Raw genomic sequence first — 17,421 nt, forward strand, 5'->3', positions numbered from 1 at the left:
CTAACTGAATTTATTTTATGTTGCTGTGACAGAACATCCTGAAAAAATCAACTAAAGGGAGAAAGATTTATTTTAGCTCATGGTTTCAGGATACGGTATAATTGTGAGGAAAGTCAAAACATAAATCAGCTATATCATCACACTATATTCATAGTTAAGGGAAGAGAGACAATATTTGTATACCTTCTTGAACTTAGCATACTTTCTTCATTCTCATCCTCTGCAGTGTTCAAAGCTAGGGGATGGTGCCACCCAGAGTGTACTGGATCTTCCCACACCAATGAACATAATCAAGACAGTGTTCCAAAGACATACCCACAGGACAACTGATCTAGGCAACACCTCATTGAGACTCACTTCCAGGTGATTGCAACTGTGTCAGGTTGACAGTTAAAACCATGCATCAGAACATCCTAAAGAAGGAAACTGATTCAAATGCAAGAAGTACTTGCAAGCAACAGCAATAGTACATGCAGGATAAAACCCAAAGAATATGAATTATGTTCAACAACTACAATACAAAGTAAAACACCTGAATTTAATTTCTAGTTATGTCTGAATATATCTTCCAAACTGACTCAATTTCAGGGCAAAAGAATGAAGGCCAAGTGTGAATGTTGAAAAACAGAAATTACAGGGTTAAGTCTTTGGTACACAAAGAGATTACTTTCCAAACTATAATAAGAATAGTGAGCCAAAGAGTGGACAGAATCCAATGGATTAGAGAGTAGCAAACACATCAGAGAGAGGAAATGAAGCAAAGGCACATTAAAGAGAATTCACACATGTTTATTTATAAATCCTCTGACCCATTCATGTAATAACAACAGAGCTCTATACTCCATGCCCAAAGAGTAAATTGGTAAGAAAATAATGACTTGAGGTCCATCATGTATATTTTTTAAAGGAGTTCCTTGAAGAAGTAGGTGGATTAAATACATTTATGTGTATTGCACACTACAATCTTTAAGGCCTTTCTCTCACTCAGCTCCCAGAATACTAGTGAAGCCCATGGCTCATATAAAAGGAAACTGGATTGTTTTTCTCCCTCAGAAATCTGAGTTTGTGTGAAGGAAGATCATTTAAAGAAAGAAATAATTCAGATATTCAATATGGATATCATCCAATATAGATATAATCCTAGAAAAAGAAATTTCAAAGAGAAAATTATCTTAAATTATGAGAATGCTGAACTTTGGGGAACCGATGGATTCTATAGAAAGGATGACCATCATTTATGTAGCAAACAGTGAATCTGCCGGTTTCCAATATATAGATCCACACCCCTGACCACATAGACAGTTCTACTTAAAATTGGAGGGGCATAAAACAAAACAAAACAAAACAAAACATAATGTCATATATGTAGGAAAATGACATCTAGGGAAGACTAAGGGACAAAAGAGGTAGGAGGAGATGAAAGTGGAAAGTGGGTGAAAGTAAATAGAATACACTATAGATTTATATGAAATTTTCAGAGAACAAATTTAATCAATAAGCAACATATGCATAGATTTTGTTCCCAAATATAACTTGAAGTTCATAAAGCAATTAACATACTTTCTATAAAATTCTCCTAAAATAAAATAATGGCATTTTAAAACTGAGGGGCTTTGAATGACAAATGAGAAATAAATATTCGAGCTAGGGGGAAATGTCATAACAGATATTAAAATCTCAATGGAAGTGTTCAAATAAGGAGTTAGTAATCTACCAAGAAGTATGTGTAAATGTCAAAGGGAAATAGATTTGGAAGGTTGGGTAAGGTTGTAAGCAATGATCCTATCTTAGTGGTTCCAGGCGTAAGTCACAATACTCACAAAACTAAGAAAAAGAAAGCCTAAAATTCTTCCAACAAAACGACTACTGGCTTCAAGCCTGTGGCGTAATTAGCATATGAGATATAACTTATCCGGGAACCAAACAAGTTATTATGAAAGTTCAGAATCTTATGCATACAGAGAGAATCCCACCAGATTTCTTTGAGAAAAATGGGACCCTCTGTATAGAATGCCATTAATCAAAATGGCATAGAAATTCCCAAGAACAACAACTGAAGTCAGCAATGAGTAGAAACAACTTTAATATTCTGAAGCAAATGACTTCTAACACAGTATATGGCTGTCTTTCACTCAAGTACCCCCATCTAACAATTTTAGACAGACAATCTAGCTCAAATGACTGCATTATTCATCCTTTCTAGGTATGCTTAATTACATGCTATTCTAAAATAAAGAACATTAGGAAAGAGGAAAAACAGCAGACCTAAGGTCATGAAGTACACAGAACAGAGTTCTAGAAGGATATAACCCTGCCATGCAGGAAAACCAGTCTATAATGGAGCACTCCAAACAGCTTTAGGACATGTTTCCCCAGAATCTTGATAAAGTATCTGATACTGCTCAAGGATGTATATCAACAGCTATTTTTCCAAGCACAGTCCTGGAGTAATAAAAGGCTATACATATATGCACTTTGTTGCTTGCCATTAAGCAATTTAAACTAGAAATTTTTAGAAGAAGAAGCACATGTAGTAAAACAAATATCAGACAGGAAATACATTTATTTTAGAACAGTTACCAATTATATAAGGAGTGAAGAAGAATGATCCTCAGTAGGTTTTTTGCTCAGGAAAAAAATGATACTTCAAATATTTCACATTCTAAATGGTAAGTGGAAAGTAACAGATATTCTTCATATCATGTATACATCTAACAAAATTCATGTTTTTCTTTTAAAAAATTCCACCTCACTCATGGTTAAAATAAAAAAAACTGTAATCAAGAATTATTTAACAGCGAGAGAAAGTCAGTCATTAAAATACGCATACTTGGGCTTTTTTAACAACTCCTTAACATTCAGTGGAGAGAATTAAGAAGTTTTGAAAACACCTCCAATCAACTTGAAAAACTACACATTTAACATAGCAACAAATAACTAAGAAAATGTGTAAAATTCACATATTCTTTCACATATTTCCTCTGTCCATATGTCTGAGTATTCCACAATCTACTGAAAGGTACTGACAATCTCCAAAGAAAACTGGCTTTGTGGAATATTAATAACCATGTCTTAATTTTATTGCCAACAGTATTTTAAAGAACATTAAAATAAAATGTCTTTGTATTTCATCCATACCAAAGTGGGGTAATGACTACATTTTCACACATTCACTAATCTGTGCTGGGTACAACAGAACTTTCCACCTTGCTAAGAGAAACAGAGAGGTAAAACATAAGAATTTTCAATGTAGCCTGGATAGGATAGGAAAGACTGTTCGGTGGTGATACTTACCATTCCCTTACCTTCAGTAAGGACTGTCTGAACTTCTCTGAATCCTGTCCACACAAATGTCCCCATCTTTATGTTTCCTTTCCTTTACACGTTAGTATCAGATTCTGCCCTCATTTTCAAGTTAAGTTAATCTACTCTAATAATTATTAAATACCTTCTACCTTTATTATAATTAATGATTAATAATAATTCCATTCATTAACCTCTTTACCTGAATCTATATCCCTATCACATTTATTAAAATAAATGTATCTTGTACTTCATTGATGTAATATGTCAGTCATGAGGCTTGTGAGCAAGATGGCTGCCTGAATCTTCAAAATGAATCATTCTGGGAAACATCAACAATATAAAATAGTAAAAGAATTTCACTGTATACCCAGACTGATAAGCATCCATACATCAAGAATAGGATCAGTTAAAACTTTTGAGGCAGATGAGAAAGCTGAAGAAAATTGCCAGGGACCAATCAGCACATCCTGAGTTAAGTTTAAGTTCTGAAATGTATCCTGATGTGGTACATGCCCACTTCAGAAAAATAAGACACCACTAAGAAACAGTAAGGTAAGAAAATAAGGGAAGGAAAGAGAAGAAAATAGGAGGGTCTTGGAACAAAGAGGAGTTGAATCACTTTGAGCTGGATAGCAATCTGTTTTGTGTTTTGAGCTTTGTCACTTTTTCATCATTTTTTACTAGGTGCAAAGATTGGAAGGTTCAAAGGAACTTTATTGTACCCACATCCATGGCTTGGATATATACTTCAGGACAGCTACATGGAAGGATAAGTTTAGCGTTAATCAGAGATTTTTGTGTCACTTTGACAAGTGTCAAAGAGAAATGGCAAAAGAAGAAAGGACTTTTTTGGCTCACAGTTAGATTATATTCAGCCCATTATGGCCAGGAAAGCATGGAAGAAAAGGTGGCCATAAGAGGAGAGGGTTGTCCAGGAATGCAAGGCAGAAGAGTAGCCAGGAGTGCATGTTAGAGGAGTGGCCAGCAGTGCGTGGTAGAAGAGTGGTCAAGGGTGGAGTGCATGTTAGAGGAGTGGCTAGCAGTGCATGGTAGGAGAGTGGTCAAGGGTGGAGTGCATGTTAGAAGAGTGGCCAGCAGTGCATGGTAGGAAAGTCGTCAGGGATGGAGTACATGGTAGAGGAGTAGTCAGAGGTGCATGGCAGAGGAGTGGCCAGGAGTGCATGTTAGAGGAGTGGCCAGTAGTGCATGGTAGGAGAGTCATCAGGGGTGGAGTACATGGTAGAGGAGTAGTCAGAGGTGCATGGCAGAGGAGTGGCCAGGAGTGCATGTTAGAGGAGTGGCCAGCAGTGTGTGGTAGAAGAGTCATCGGGGTGGAGTACATGGCAGAGGAGTAGTCAGGGATGCATGGCAGAGGAGTGGCCAGGAGTTGCATGGCACAGGAATGGCCAGGGGTGTGTGGCAGAGGAATGGTCAGGAAGCATAGCAATATCCTCTATGATTCCTGGACCCTTGCTTTTCCCACTTTTATTCCTTCTGAGCAGTCAGCTCATGGGATAGTGCTACCCATATTCAGGATGGGTTTCCCTCTCTTAGCATCACTATCAGTTTTGCTAAATGACCTGCATTTGGTTTCTAGTACCCATTCTGGAAGGTTCACAGCCACCTGCAACTCTGGTTCTATGGGATCTGATGTTCTCTTCTGACCAGCAAGGGAACCTGGAAAACATGGTACCTTTGCATACATACAGGCATATACATATTCACATAAAAGAATACATAAATCTTTTCCTAAAAATGTACATATGAGATAAAAAGCAATGAGCTTAACGAAAGAAACATATTAAGCAGACTATAGTGACAGGAGCAAAGTCAAGAGGATCATTACAAAAAAAGAATTCATAAGAATAAGCCATATATTTTTAGCCATGCACAAAAATTAACTTCAAATGGATCAAAGACCTCGACATAAATCCATTCACACTGAATGTCTTAGAAGACAAAGTGGGAGGTACCCTTGAATGAATTGGTAAAGGAGATCAGTTCTGAACGTAACCCTGCTAGTACAGACACTGAGATCCACAATTAATAAATGGGACCTCCTGAAACTGAGAGTTTTGTAAGGCAAAGGACACAGTCAACAAAACAAAAAGGCAGCCACAGAATAGGAAAACATCTTCACCACATATTTTGATCTCCAAAATATAAAAAGAATTCAAGAAGCTAGTCATCAAAACAACAAATAATCCAATTAAAACATGGGATAGAGAACTAAGCAGAGAATTCTGAATAGAGGAATATAAAACAGCTGAAAGGGACTTAAGAAATTGCTCAATATCCTTACCTATCAGTGAAATGCAAATCAAAACAACTCTCAGATACCATCTTACACCCTTTAGAACAATGAAATTCAAAAACACCAAGGAGAGGATGTGGAGAAAGGGGAACACTCCTCCATTGCTGGTGGGAGTGTAAACTTGTACAGCCACTTTGAAAATCAGTTTGTCAGTTTCTCAGTAAAATGGGAATCTGTCTAACTCAAGATCCATCAATTCCACTCTTAGGCATATACCCAAAGATTTCACATTCATACAAGGACATCTGTTCAGCTGTGTTCATAGCAGCATTATTTGTAATAGCCAGAACCTGGAAGCAACCTAGATGCCCCTCAACTGAATAAGGGATAAAGAATATATGGTACATTTACATAGTGGAGTACTACTCAGCAGGAAAAAAAACAATGAAACCTTGAATTTCACAGGCAAATGAATAGAACTAGAAGAAACCATCCCGAGTGAGGCATCCCAGTTACAAAAAGACAAAAATGGTATGTGCTTACTCATGTATGGATATTAGACATAGACCAAAGGATTAACTGCCTATCAGCCTACAATCAGCACCTCCACAGAAGCAAGGAAACAAGGAAGACCATAAGAGAGACATACATGGTCCCCCGGAGAAGGGGAAAGGGACAAGAATTCCTGAACAAATCAGGAGCACAGAGGAGGGGGGAGGGGTGGAGAAGAAAGTGGAGGGGATCACAGGAGCAGGGAGGAGAACATGAGGGAGCAGGAAGATTGAGTCAGGGATAACTGATTGAATAAAGGATAACAAGGATAGCCATACCTTAATAGAGAGCAATTATAAGTTTAAAGAGAAATCTGGCACTAGGGAAATGTCCAGATTTCTATAAGGATATCCCAAGTAATAATCTAAGCAATAATGGGGAGGCTACCTTAAATGCTCTTCCCGTATAATGAGAATGATTACTACCGTAAATGCCATTCTAGAGCCTACATTCAGTAGCTGATGGAAGCAGGACAGAGTCACAGCTAAGCACTGAGCTAAACTCCTGGAATCCAGTTGTAGAGAGGAAGGAGTGATGAACAAAGGGCTCCAGACCATGCTGGGGAAACCCACAGAAACAGCTGACCTGAGCAAGTGGGAGCTCATGGACCCTAGACTGAGAGCAAGGGAACCAGCATAAGAAAAATTCAGGCTCCCTGTATGTGGTTGCTAGTTGGGAGGCTTGGGTAGTTTATGGGGCCACTGGCAGTGGAACCAGTATTTATCCCTAGTGCATGAACAGAATTGGGGAGCCTAGATACATGGGGGTAGGTGTCTGCCCTGACCCAAATGATTTGCTGGTCTTTGATGATCTCCCATTGAAGGCCTCACCCTCCCTGGGGATCAGACTGGGCATGGGATGGGGTGCCACCGGGGGACATGGTAGCATGGGAGTAAGAGCAAGTGGGATTGATATGTAAAATAAGATTGTTTCTAATTTAAATAAGAATTATAAAAAAAGAAATCAGATCTAAAAAAAAAGAATAAGCCACATATGAAACGATAAACCAACAATTTCATTATGGCTTATATATGGGTGGTGAGCAAATACTCCCAGGTTATAATAACTTACACATTCCAATTTCAAAGTAATTTCAGTGTAATGGAATATAAAAGAAACATTAAACTATGCATTCTATACCAAATAAACAACTAACAAAAGAAAAAAAGTGGTAAAAAAAGAGACAACTATAAAATGAAATTGAGTGTTGTATGATATTTTGATTGTGCTCTGACAAATATAGCTTGTTTGGATTGAGAGGGCAAAGATAGCTATTAGCTGACCATAGAGATTTGGAAGACTATAGACAGAGAGGAGACACGACATGGTCAGGTGGGGCTGAGAGAGGATCTTGGCCTCTTGGAGAGAGGAACAGAAGAGATAGGAAGCAACTGGCAGCTGCTGCTCCCTGTTCTCTGATCTTTCAGGTTCTTACCTTGATTTTTTATTGGTAAAAATTAATTAGATTTAAGCTTCAATTGATTCTCTGTTTCTAGTTTTGAACTCTCTACGGAAAGAATGTGTTTTACCAATAAGTTGACTTGGGTTCAATAATTTGGTATAGACATGTTCTTCAATGCCAGGCTCAAGGGGTTTGTATTGAAGGTCACTGGGGAGGTCACTTGTGACAAAGCCACAAGGAAGTACCCATGTCATCAGGTAAGTTATTTTCTTCTTTATTCATTGTCTTTCCAAGTTGTTGGATGTATTTCTAATTTAAATTGTAAAGAATAAGAGCCACAATTCAGAGCACCCGAAGCTGTAGAGTTGCACACAGAACCAGGAAGGATCTAAGGCTCGGTGTCTCTAAGTTTAAATTCTGTTTTCACTGCTGATTTTATATGTGTGTGTGTGTGAGAGAGAGAGAGTGAGTGTGTGAACAAATTTTTCCTACATCTCTAAGCATGTACTTGCAGTGCCTACCTCCTAATACTGTCATAATTCAATAAAACACTTAACACAATAGTAGGATATAACTAACTACTAAAAAAAAAAGAATAAGGGCCACAGGGCTATACAGGGATTTCATACTCCTTTCAGTTCTAACTCAGTACAAAACACAGAGTCACAGTTGAATAAATACAGCTTTAACTGCATTTTTGTGTCCTAGAACAGAACTCTTGGAAAATATCAATATAGAATACATGCATGCATACAGATACAGGGTTTTATAGCTAAATTTTATATTAAATTGGAAAGTGACAGCTAATTTTGGTCAACTGCATCTGAAATCTACTAAAATCTAACCATGTGGACATACCTGTGGGGTATTATTTTCTTGATTGGCTCATTTGAGATCTGAAGACCAACCTTAAGTCTGGGACACACTTTCTGGTTTCAGACTATATAACAGGACAAAAAGAGTGAAGGGAAGCTCCTGTCTTTCACCTATTAGGCCTTACTCTCCCTGGCAAGTTCATTACCCTTTGCTGCTATCAAAGTTACTTTGATAAACCAACATAAACCAACAACAACTTGAGACATGCGTTGTGGACTGAACACCTACTAGATTCTTGGCCTTTGTGTTGGTATACAGTTGTTGTAGCACTAGCCAGATCACAGCCAATAAGCTACTGTAATAAATACACATATATAATTTACTCTATCAATTTAGTTTCTATAGAGAAACATAAGAAGTACCCAAAATTAATGCTAAATTATCCAATCAGTTTTTAAGTTTAAATATTACATAGTTCCAAAAGTCAAAATGACCACACAGATTTATATACGCACTTTAAAATATTGGCTTTTTGATATATTTACAAACATAAACTTACAGGCAAACTGGAGTTTGGCTTCTCTGCTCACAATTGTTCCAAGCGAATTTGAAGCAAAGCACTGGTAGCTTCCTGTATCCCAATTTCTGTTAGGATTAATAACTAGGAGATTTCCTCCATTCAATTTGTAACGATGGTCCAGACTTGTATCAATATCACTGCCATTCAACTGCCATCTGAAAAGAAAATTTCAAGGTAATTTCTCTTCTTACCAGGTCTATGCTTAAACAAATGTCTTAATGCTTCAAACTCCACTTCAAACAACCAAAGAGTGTAATCTCAACATTCAAAATGTTGAGGCAGGAGAATTTTCACAAGCTTTAGGCCAGCATAATTACCTAGTAAGACCCCATCTCAAAAACAACAAATGCATATTTTTGAGGGGCAAAGAGTAAAGCTTAGTAGAAATTATAATGGATCAGCACATCAAAGTTAAAGGTGCTTGAAGGGTTTCTGAAGAGCTAGAGCTAATTTAGCCTACTCACTAGCTCACTGGGGGAAAATTGAGGCTGGGTCTATGTGAGTAAAGAGGAAGCAGAAAGTTGGGGTAATTATCTCAGAAACTTCTGACCAATCTCCTGCTGACAACCAAGTAGGGGGCAGCACATTTCTTTGATTTATCTGTCCAGACTAAAGACATTTAATAAATTAATTGCTAACTGTTCAACTTACTATTTCAATTTGTCTGAGTAAAGGCCTGTCTCGGGGTGTTCATTCTCCCCATTTCTGAAGCCTCCATAGAGCTATTTACACAACAGTGCATTGCAGTAAAAAGGCCCTAGCACCACTTGGGGGGCTTAAAATTTGAAGGAATAAACCTCAGGAACATACCCTTAATGGGAAGCAAAAGAGAATTTAAAAAAAGAAAGCTAAAAAAGTCTTATCTTTAAATTTTAAACAAAAGTCAAAGTTTTTAAACACTAACTACACTTGGCACACCAAAGTAAATTTCTCCATTAAAAAGATAATAAGGATATAACCATGTTATACATTAATTCGCTCACCTGCTAGGCAACCAAAATCTGACCACAGAAACATATTAACTACACAGTCTAGCATTTTACCATAATGGGCTCAATTGTTCAGCATAGGAACTTTGAGAAAATGGTTAAAATAATGCCTGCTTTATAAAGGATAACAACAGTTGTTTGAGTTGTCAACAATCCTAAAACACCTAACAGCCTTCCTCAGGGGTGTCATTCATTGGAATTGTAGGTCACAGTTCCTCAATTATATTATAGAACATGGAGTAAATTTGTCCTAATTTACAAAATATTTACTCTCCCTTGCTAAGAATTGTAACCCAAACTGAAGGTCGATTGATAATGCGGCGATAAGGACCCGAGCAAGCACACTTTCCAGCTTCATGAGTCAGGAAGGGCAATGCATGCACTCTGTTTAGCCACAAACTCACTGTGGATTATACATATGTACTAGTAGTCAGGAGGGGTCTCTGAAATTCAGTCCAGGTGGCCCCCAATAGGAAAGGGAGATGATGGCTGAGTCTCTGATAAAGATGTCCCTAACCCAGACAGTGATGGGAAATCATGTTCTTCTCTGGGTCAGGAAAAGTCTAAAAATTTCATACGAGTAAGAAGAAAACTCCCTTAGATAGTCCTGTGGGTCATATGCTACACCACTAGGGAGAAATGCCTGAACAAAAGGGGAAAGAAACAGGACGATTAAACACATGGGTCTTATTTGGATCCAGGAATGCATTTTTTTTGAAGTATTTTCCTTTTAGTAATAGTCAATCAAAATTGTAATCCAGTGGCAATGTTATTACAACAACTGTCACCCCATTGATCGCCAGGGCTAAGCTTCAGATCTCTGGTTTGTTAAGGGGATATGACTGACAAATTCTACTCCTCAGGTTGGCAAATCCTAACACCTCCAGGAACCTCCCTGAGTGGGAACATAAAATCAGGGGGTTCCTTTGGGGGGAAGGGAAAATGTTGAGTATCCTTCATATATCATTCAAGTTCTTCTTTTAAGGTGCAAAGTGAAGTGATTTTCAGGAACAGGAGGGACACCTTTAGTAGGAGGGGTGGAGAGAGAAGGATTCATTGGAGCTGGAGTTAGAACTAGGGATTCTGCTATGAGAAGAGGAAGAGGTAGGTGATCATAGAAACCCTACTTTGAAGTTGCACTCTCCTCCTCTTATTTTGTTACTGTTGTTTCATAGCAAAGAGGGTCCAGATCCCTTTCTCCAGGAAAGAACACAATGTATCTCCAAATTCACAGTGCTTTTATCATTAATTCAGTCTGTGAGAAATTCACAACACCCAGTCATGTTTAGACCTAAATTTTACTCAAAGAATCACTGTTTTAAAAATGCATTCCTGAGAGCTTGTTTGGAGGTTCTAGCAGGGGAGCGCAGCTACTCGTACACCCTTGACGGAAGACCGGTCCTCCTCTATTCGGGGAAGGTCGTCCTCTTCGACCGAGCACGCACCTTCGGGAGGGACGCACATGGAGCTGTGAGGGAGGAAGGGGACACCCGCCTAGCCAGCCAGATCAGCCGAATCAACCCTGGCAAATTGCAGAATACTAGAAAGTTGAAAGGATCAGTTCAGATATTACCCTATCAACAAAAAGCTGGTCAGACAGCAAGAAAATTGCAGATTGAGGGCTGCAAACACAAAAATATGGAAGTTATTGAAGGGTTCCTAAAGGTCTATGTAAAAAGGGATGAAGAAAATAAAAAGATAATGTTGGTAGCATAACCCAGACTGTGAATGTAGGTAGGGACCCTGAAATTCAAAGCCGAAGTCATTAAGTAGAGAACCCACAATGTGGCTGAGAAAGAAGAGAGAATTCCTAAGAGATCTGAAAGAGCAGTTGTTACAGATATGAGGAGAAGGGACCCTTAAAGAGGGAACCGCCCCTTTTAAACAGATAACAGAAAATAGTGACTTTCAAAGAATAATGAAGGAGTAGACACTTTATTATCTAGAAGGTTCCTACAAAGGGCCTTTGATAAATTTAGAAGTAGGACCACTGAGGGTATAAATACTCTTCCTAGTAGGTTGCAGGGAAAGTTTTTCCTACATGTCTTTTTCCCCCTCACCTATTATTCTTTTTTTCTTTTTTTTTTTTGTTTGACAACACCTACATGTTTGGGGTGGTAATTTTAGGGTAGTTTTAATAGAGAGCAATGCAGTTGCATTAAAAAAGAGACATTTGTATTTAATTGTCTCTCATCCTGGAGGCAGCAAGAGACCAAATGTCTCAATTGAGGATAGAATTCAAGATAGTCAAAGCAGAACTTTATGTCTCTTTACAGCTCCTAACTTTAGAGCAGAAGCTGAAAGTAATTCTGGTTTCGATGGAACAAGGAAATAGAGAGAGTGCTAAAGATTACTCCTACTGAAAGCAGGCATAAAACCTTGGGGGAACATACAAGGAACCAGTACCTCATTCCTTGGGAAGGGAGACAAGGATCAACTATACAAGCTAATGGCCATAACACGAAACTCCCAGATGAGGAGCCAGATCTTCTGTGGGAGGTGAAAAAAAAAAAACTGAAGCTGTTAATATCTTAAACCAAGAATTAGGAACTGTTCCATATTGGTCTTGCCATCTTTTGATAAGTCCTCTCATTTTTTCAAGTGTGGATAAAGTCGTGTTTCTGAAGCCACTCCTTTGGGAACATGGGACAAAAAGCATCTAATTGTCTGTCAAAACTGTTATATCTCATCTCAAAGGGAAGCTTGGAATATATACAGCTAGGAACTGCCATGGAGAGCTAAAAATCAACCTTAGGTGGCTGTATAAGTATAACTAGTCCTGATTAAGTAAGAATGCTCCAAAAGAAGAAGGCTGGAATGTGGCTAACAGAATCCACAATCCCAAAATATAAAACTATTCTCTTAGACAAAGATAATCTAATTCTAATCACTAATGACTATTTAATCCCCATTGAATTCCTAAATGAAGGCACTCATTCTGTGCCTTCCAAACAGAACCAAGGTTCACCCCAACCTGAGAGACTGCTTTTCTTCAGGTAAACCCAACCATCTATTTACAGATTCTTGCTAGGAAATCAAGTGGAAAAAACATAATGAGTACTCTGCTATTGATGGAATTCAATTAAAAATGGTAGAGTCAAACAATACAGAGGAAACCCTGCCTCGAAAAACCAAAAAAAGAAAAAATGGTAGAATCTGAACAACTGACAAATAACTGACCAGTACATATATGACTTAAACCAAGTCCTTGAAAACATGAAGGAAAAGGTAGGGACTCTATATATGAATTCCTGATTTGCCTCCAAAAGTTCATTCTTTCAGAGAACTCTGGTCAGAAAGAGAAATTAATAGTAACAGGCAACAAATGATACACAAATAATTAATTATCTAACAATTAAAAAGGTTACAACTAGCTGGGTGCTGGTGGCGCACGCCTTTAATCCCAGCACTTGGTAGGCAGAGACAGGCAGATCTCTGTGAGTTCAAGGCCAGGCTGGACCGACAGCCTCCAAAACAATACAGAGAAACCCTGTCTCGAAAAAACCAAAAAAAAAAGCTTACAACTATGGGAATGAATTATAATTTTATGCATTCCTGGGCACCAATGAGGGCACAACTTTGGAGCACAGGGAAACATACTAGCTGATGATATAGACAAATGTATGGCTGGGATGGGTCAAATCTTCTGCTATCACATTAAACAAGAGTGACTGATAGGTTTGTGTGTCAGGAAAGTTAGAAGCTCAAGTGGTCCCATTGCCATTGTGACGGATCTCAGAACCCCATGAAGGAATCATGATCTTCCTCTTCTAGGACAAGATGGCCTAAGAGCATCCCTCCTATACATGCATGTCCCTTATGTTCATAGCCCCAAATGTGCTGAGACAACCCCAATCACCAGTTATTCCACTTCCCTTAGGAAGATATAATTATACCTCCTGATTTAAAAGATGGGAGCAGGAATGTGAATTTTTGGAAAATTCATCTGCCTTTGAGCAGATGCAACACTACAGTAACCTTACAAATGACAGGATACTATGATATTGTGGTGGACCTTTATTGGAGATCTTATTGGCCATTTGGAATGGGACATGTACTTTTGGACCAATTGGCTATCACTTTCACTACTGCATATCCCCAAGCTACCCAGGTTCAACCTAAATTGTCTCTTTATAAAAGGGAGCGTATATCTCCAAGAAGATCATTTGATCCTCATATTTGTATACTTTCAACATGAGTGCCATGAGGAATCAATAATTTATTCAATGTGGGAATCAAATAGGATTTGAGTCAGTGCTTCTCTAATAGTCTACTATAACTGAAAATGTACATTCTATAAAATATATACACAAGTGTATTATACATACATACCAACTGTATAAATATATACTGGCACATATATGTGTATGTGTGTGCATGCATAGATGATTGAGACATAGATGTAGCTAGAGGTATGTGATTATATATATATCAACTTGTTACCACTTCCAGAATTGCATTGGAAAGCAGACTAGCACCAGACATGATACTAGTAGTAAAAGGAGAAATCTGTGTGATGACACGTGGCCAGCGTTGTACTTGAATTCCTAGTAATGTGACCCCTGGTTGCACTATTATAAATTCTATTCAGGGACTAACACCATTTCCCCATTGCATTAGTTGGAAACTCAGGAATATGGTTTGAAAAAAAGTGGAAAAGGGTAATGACTTCATTCATGATCTCCTTTGTTACAGTGTGAAATCATAATTGTGTGCCATGTGATTCTAGCCAGAGGAGAGATAGCAAAAAGATTCATTGAAACAGCTATCACATGCAAAGCCCTACACTATGCTAAAATTTGCTGAGAGTAAGTACCTCAGGTACAGGAAAGTCAGGCATTGTTAATTGAATTTGAATGAAAGAAAGAACTTGCATTGTAGAAGAGAAGGAATTTGTGAGAAATTAACAAAATATAGTCTTTTTTATCAACGAGTTTAATAAGACAAAGAAAATGACATTTTAAAAAAATGTAAAGATATCATTTGGCAAAATCTCTTCCAAGTCAGCATTTTTCTTAAATGAAACCATATGTTCAGATTGTGTTTTCTCTGGCAACGGTGCCTTTTTGAATCAGTCAACTGCAGTACAAATATGAAGCAGAGGTCTGACCTGTCAGCGTTGGGCACAGGACCCATTAGATTAAGGTTAAAAACCCACAGGACCTCCTGTTGGTTGTGTTTACTTGCTTGATTTCAAAAAGCAGTGCACCCTTCTAAAGAAGCAAACGTTTTTTGTTTTTCTTTTTGTTTGGTGTTTTGTTTTTTCGAGACAGGGTTTCTCTGTATTGTTTTGGAGGCTGTCCTGGAACTCCCTGTGTAGACCATGCTGGCCTTGAACTCAAAGAGATCTGCCTGCCTCTGCCTCCCCTGAGTGCTGGGATTAAAGGCATGTGCCACCAACACCCAGCAAAGCAAAAGGATTTTTCCAAAAATACTTTGAATGGTGTTGTCATTTCTCCGCAATCTGAGATGCATTCGTCAAAAGATTGATCCTCTCTTCATTAAGTGAACATGAGAAAATATCCATTTTCCCCAAATCTTAATCTTTCACATGTAAAAGAAACAGAATTTCAAGTTCCCAAGAGGTTTGCTTAGACAATTGTATACAAAGCTGCTAGGCACAGGCATTCCCTCCAAGGATACTGTCACATAGGATGTGGCTCCTGTCATGGTCACCTGACCTGTCCCTGAACATTCTTGCTAGTCTATTCCCAGCAAATACCTGCCTACTCTCTTCCATGTTCCTGGCCATTTCCTCTCATGTGGAATAGACTGACATGAGCACATGGTTTCGGCATGTGTGCCTTCCTGACAATTTATCAGAAGAAGAATGAAATTCATGCTAGACTTGGCTCCTGAAGAATAAATCTGATAGTAAATCAAGTAAGTGGGTTTAACTCTTGTGATAAACATGGTTTGTCAACTATGAATCAACTAACTTAATGACAGAATAGAGAAAATGCTTGCAAACTGAAATTAGGAGAGATACATTTTATATAACTTTGAATCATAGACTTTGTTAAAGTGTATTTGTGGTGTCTCTCTCCCTCTCCCCTGGTGTCTGTGTGTGTGTGTGTGTGTGTGTGTGTGTGTGTGTGTGTGTGTGTGTGTGTACGTGGGCATTACATATGTAATATGTATACACACATGGATTCATAAATACATACGTTTATGGAGACCAGAGGAGAACGCTGGTTGACCACTAAAAATGTTAAATAAAAAAAGAAAACAGTCTCTCACCTCTCAATTGCCTGAACTTGCCAAGTGGGGTAAGTTAGCCAGCCTAGGAATCACTGGAAGCCAAGCGGCTCTACCTCCGCACACCAGGATTACAAGAAACTCCACCATGCCCAAGTTTTTAAATGGGTTGGGGTACCTTACTCAGAGCCTCTTTCTTGCAAGGCAAGCATATTATTGGCTGTGCTATCTTACCAGCCATATATGTGTTTTTATTATCGATGAAGTACAGTTTTTAGAGGAGAAAAAAGCAGCATTATAACTGAGGATGTAGAATGTTTGGGACCTAAGTATGCCTAATGGCTTCATTTAAAAACTATGCTTTTATGTTTAGCTAATGAATAATAAAAGCTCAATGGCTGTGTGGAAAACTATAAAAATAAATAAAAATATGGAGAATCACATCCTCTTGCCTATTTAATAGCTTGAAAGATTTAAGAGATCATAAAATGTATGGGGCAATAGTTTATTTCAGTAAGTGTCTACAATCTAAAAAGCTATCATCCCTAAGTTTCAAGTAAAGAACCAAAAAGGGAAAGATTGTTCTTTTGTGTATAAATGTTTCATAGTTCCTTTACCTTGGATTTTCATCATATAGACACAATTGCTAGATTAATTTACTATGCACAAAAGTGAGAATGCTTCTCTTTTATATATGCCTCTGCTACCACAAATGTGCCTGGGCACTTTCACACCAAACTCTTCAGAGCTAAAATGATCTTGAGCTACATTCAAGAATGTTAACTTTCACAGAACATAATTATTTTTCTCCTTCTAAACACTAAATCCCTGTCACTCAATGAAACACATCTGCTGGTGAGAGAAAATATCTCAGTATCTTATTAAATATTGATATTTCTTTTCCTTTACTGAAAGTTATATGTATTCAAAAGTTATTCTTTGTTTCTACTCTAAGAAGTGTATGTTAGCTCCAGGACTGGAATTTCAAATGTTATTTGATTCCGAGAATGGAAAGTGTATAGCCAGAATCATGAGTCAAACTACTTATATTTAGGACTGGCTTTTAGGTATGCCTCATATTTTCATATGCATAGAAATACATTTGGGACTAGAAGGATGACTTAGTGAATAGGAGCTTCGTCTGCTGTGACAGAGGACTTACATTTTATTCCCAACACCTATATGAGGCAGCTCACAACTGACTAAATCCAGTTCCAGGGGAGTTGACACTATATTCCAGCTCTATCAGCATTGCATGAATATGGTTCACACAAATTCACACAAGCACACACACACATACACATAAATAAAAGACATAAATTAT

At 38.0% G+C, this 17,421-nt stretch overlaps 1 protein-coding gene across 1 annotated transcript in view; it reads right to left on the bottom strand.

Annotated features, from left to right (window-relative positions):
* The window catches only part of Cntn3 (contactin 3), a 373,360-nt gene that overhangs the window by 237,541 nt on the left and 118,398 nt on the right, over positions 1-17,421 (bottom strand). The window contains exon 4 of the mRNA XM_005071216.4: positions 8,890-9,065. Coding sequence (XP_005071273.1) covers positions 8,890-9,065 — 176 coding nt within the window. The remainder of the gene's footprint in view (positions 1-8,889; positions 9,066-17,421) is intronic.

The sequence above is a fragment of the Mesocricetus auratus genome, unplaced genomic scaffold (assembly GCF_017639785.1).
Source record: "Mesocricetus auratus isolate SY011 unplaced genomic scaffold, BCM_Maur_2.0 Super-Scaffold_100676, whole genome shotgun sequence".
Taxonomy (NCBI): domain Eukaryota; kingdom Metazoa; phylum Chordata; class Mammalia; order Rodentia; family Cricetidae; genus Mesocricetus; species Mesocricetus auratus.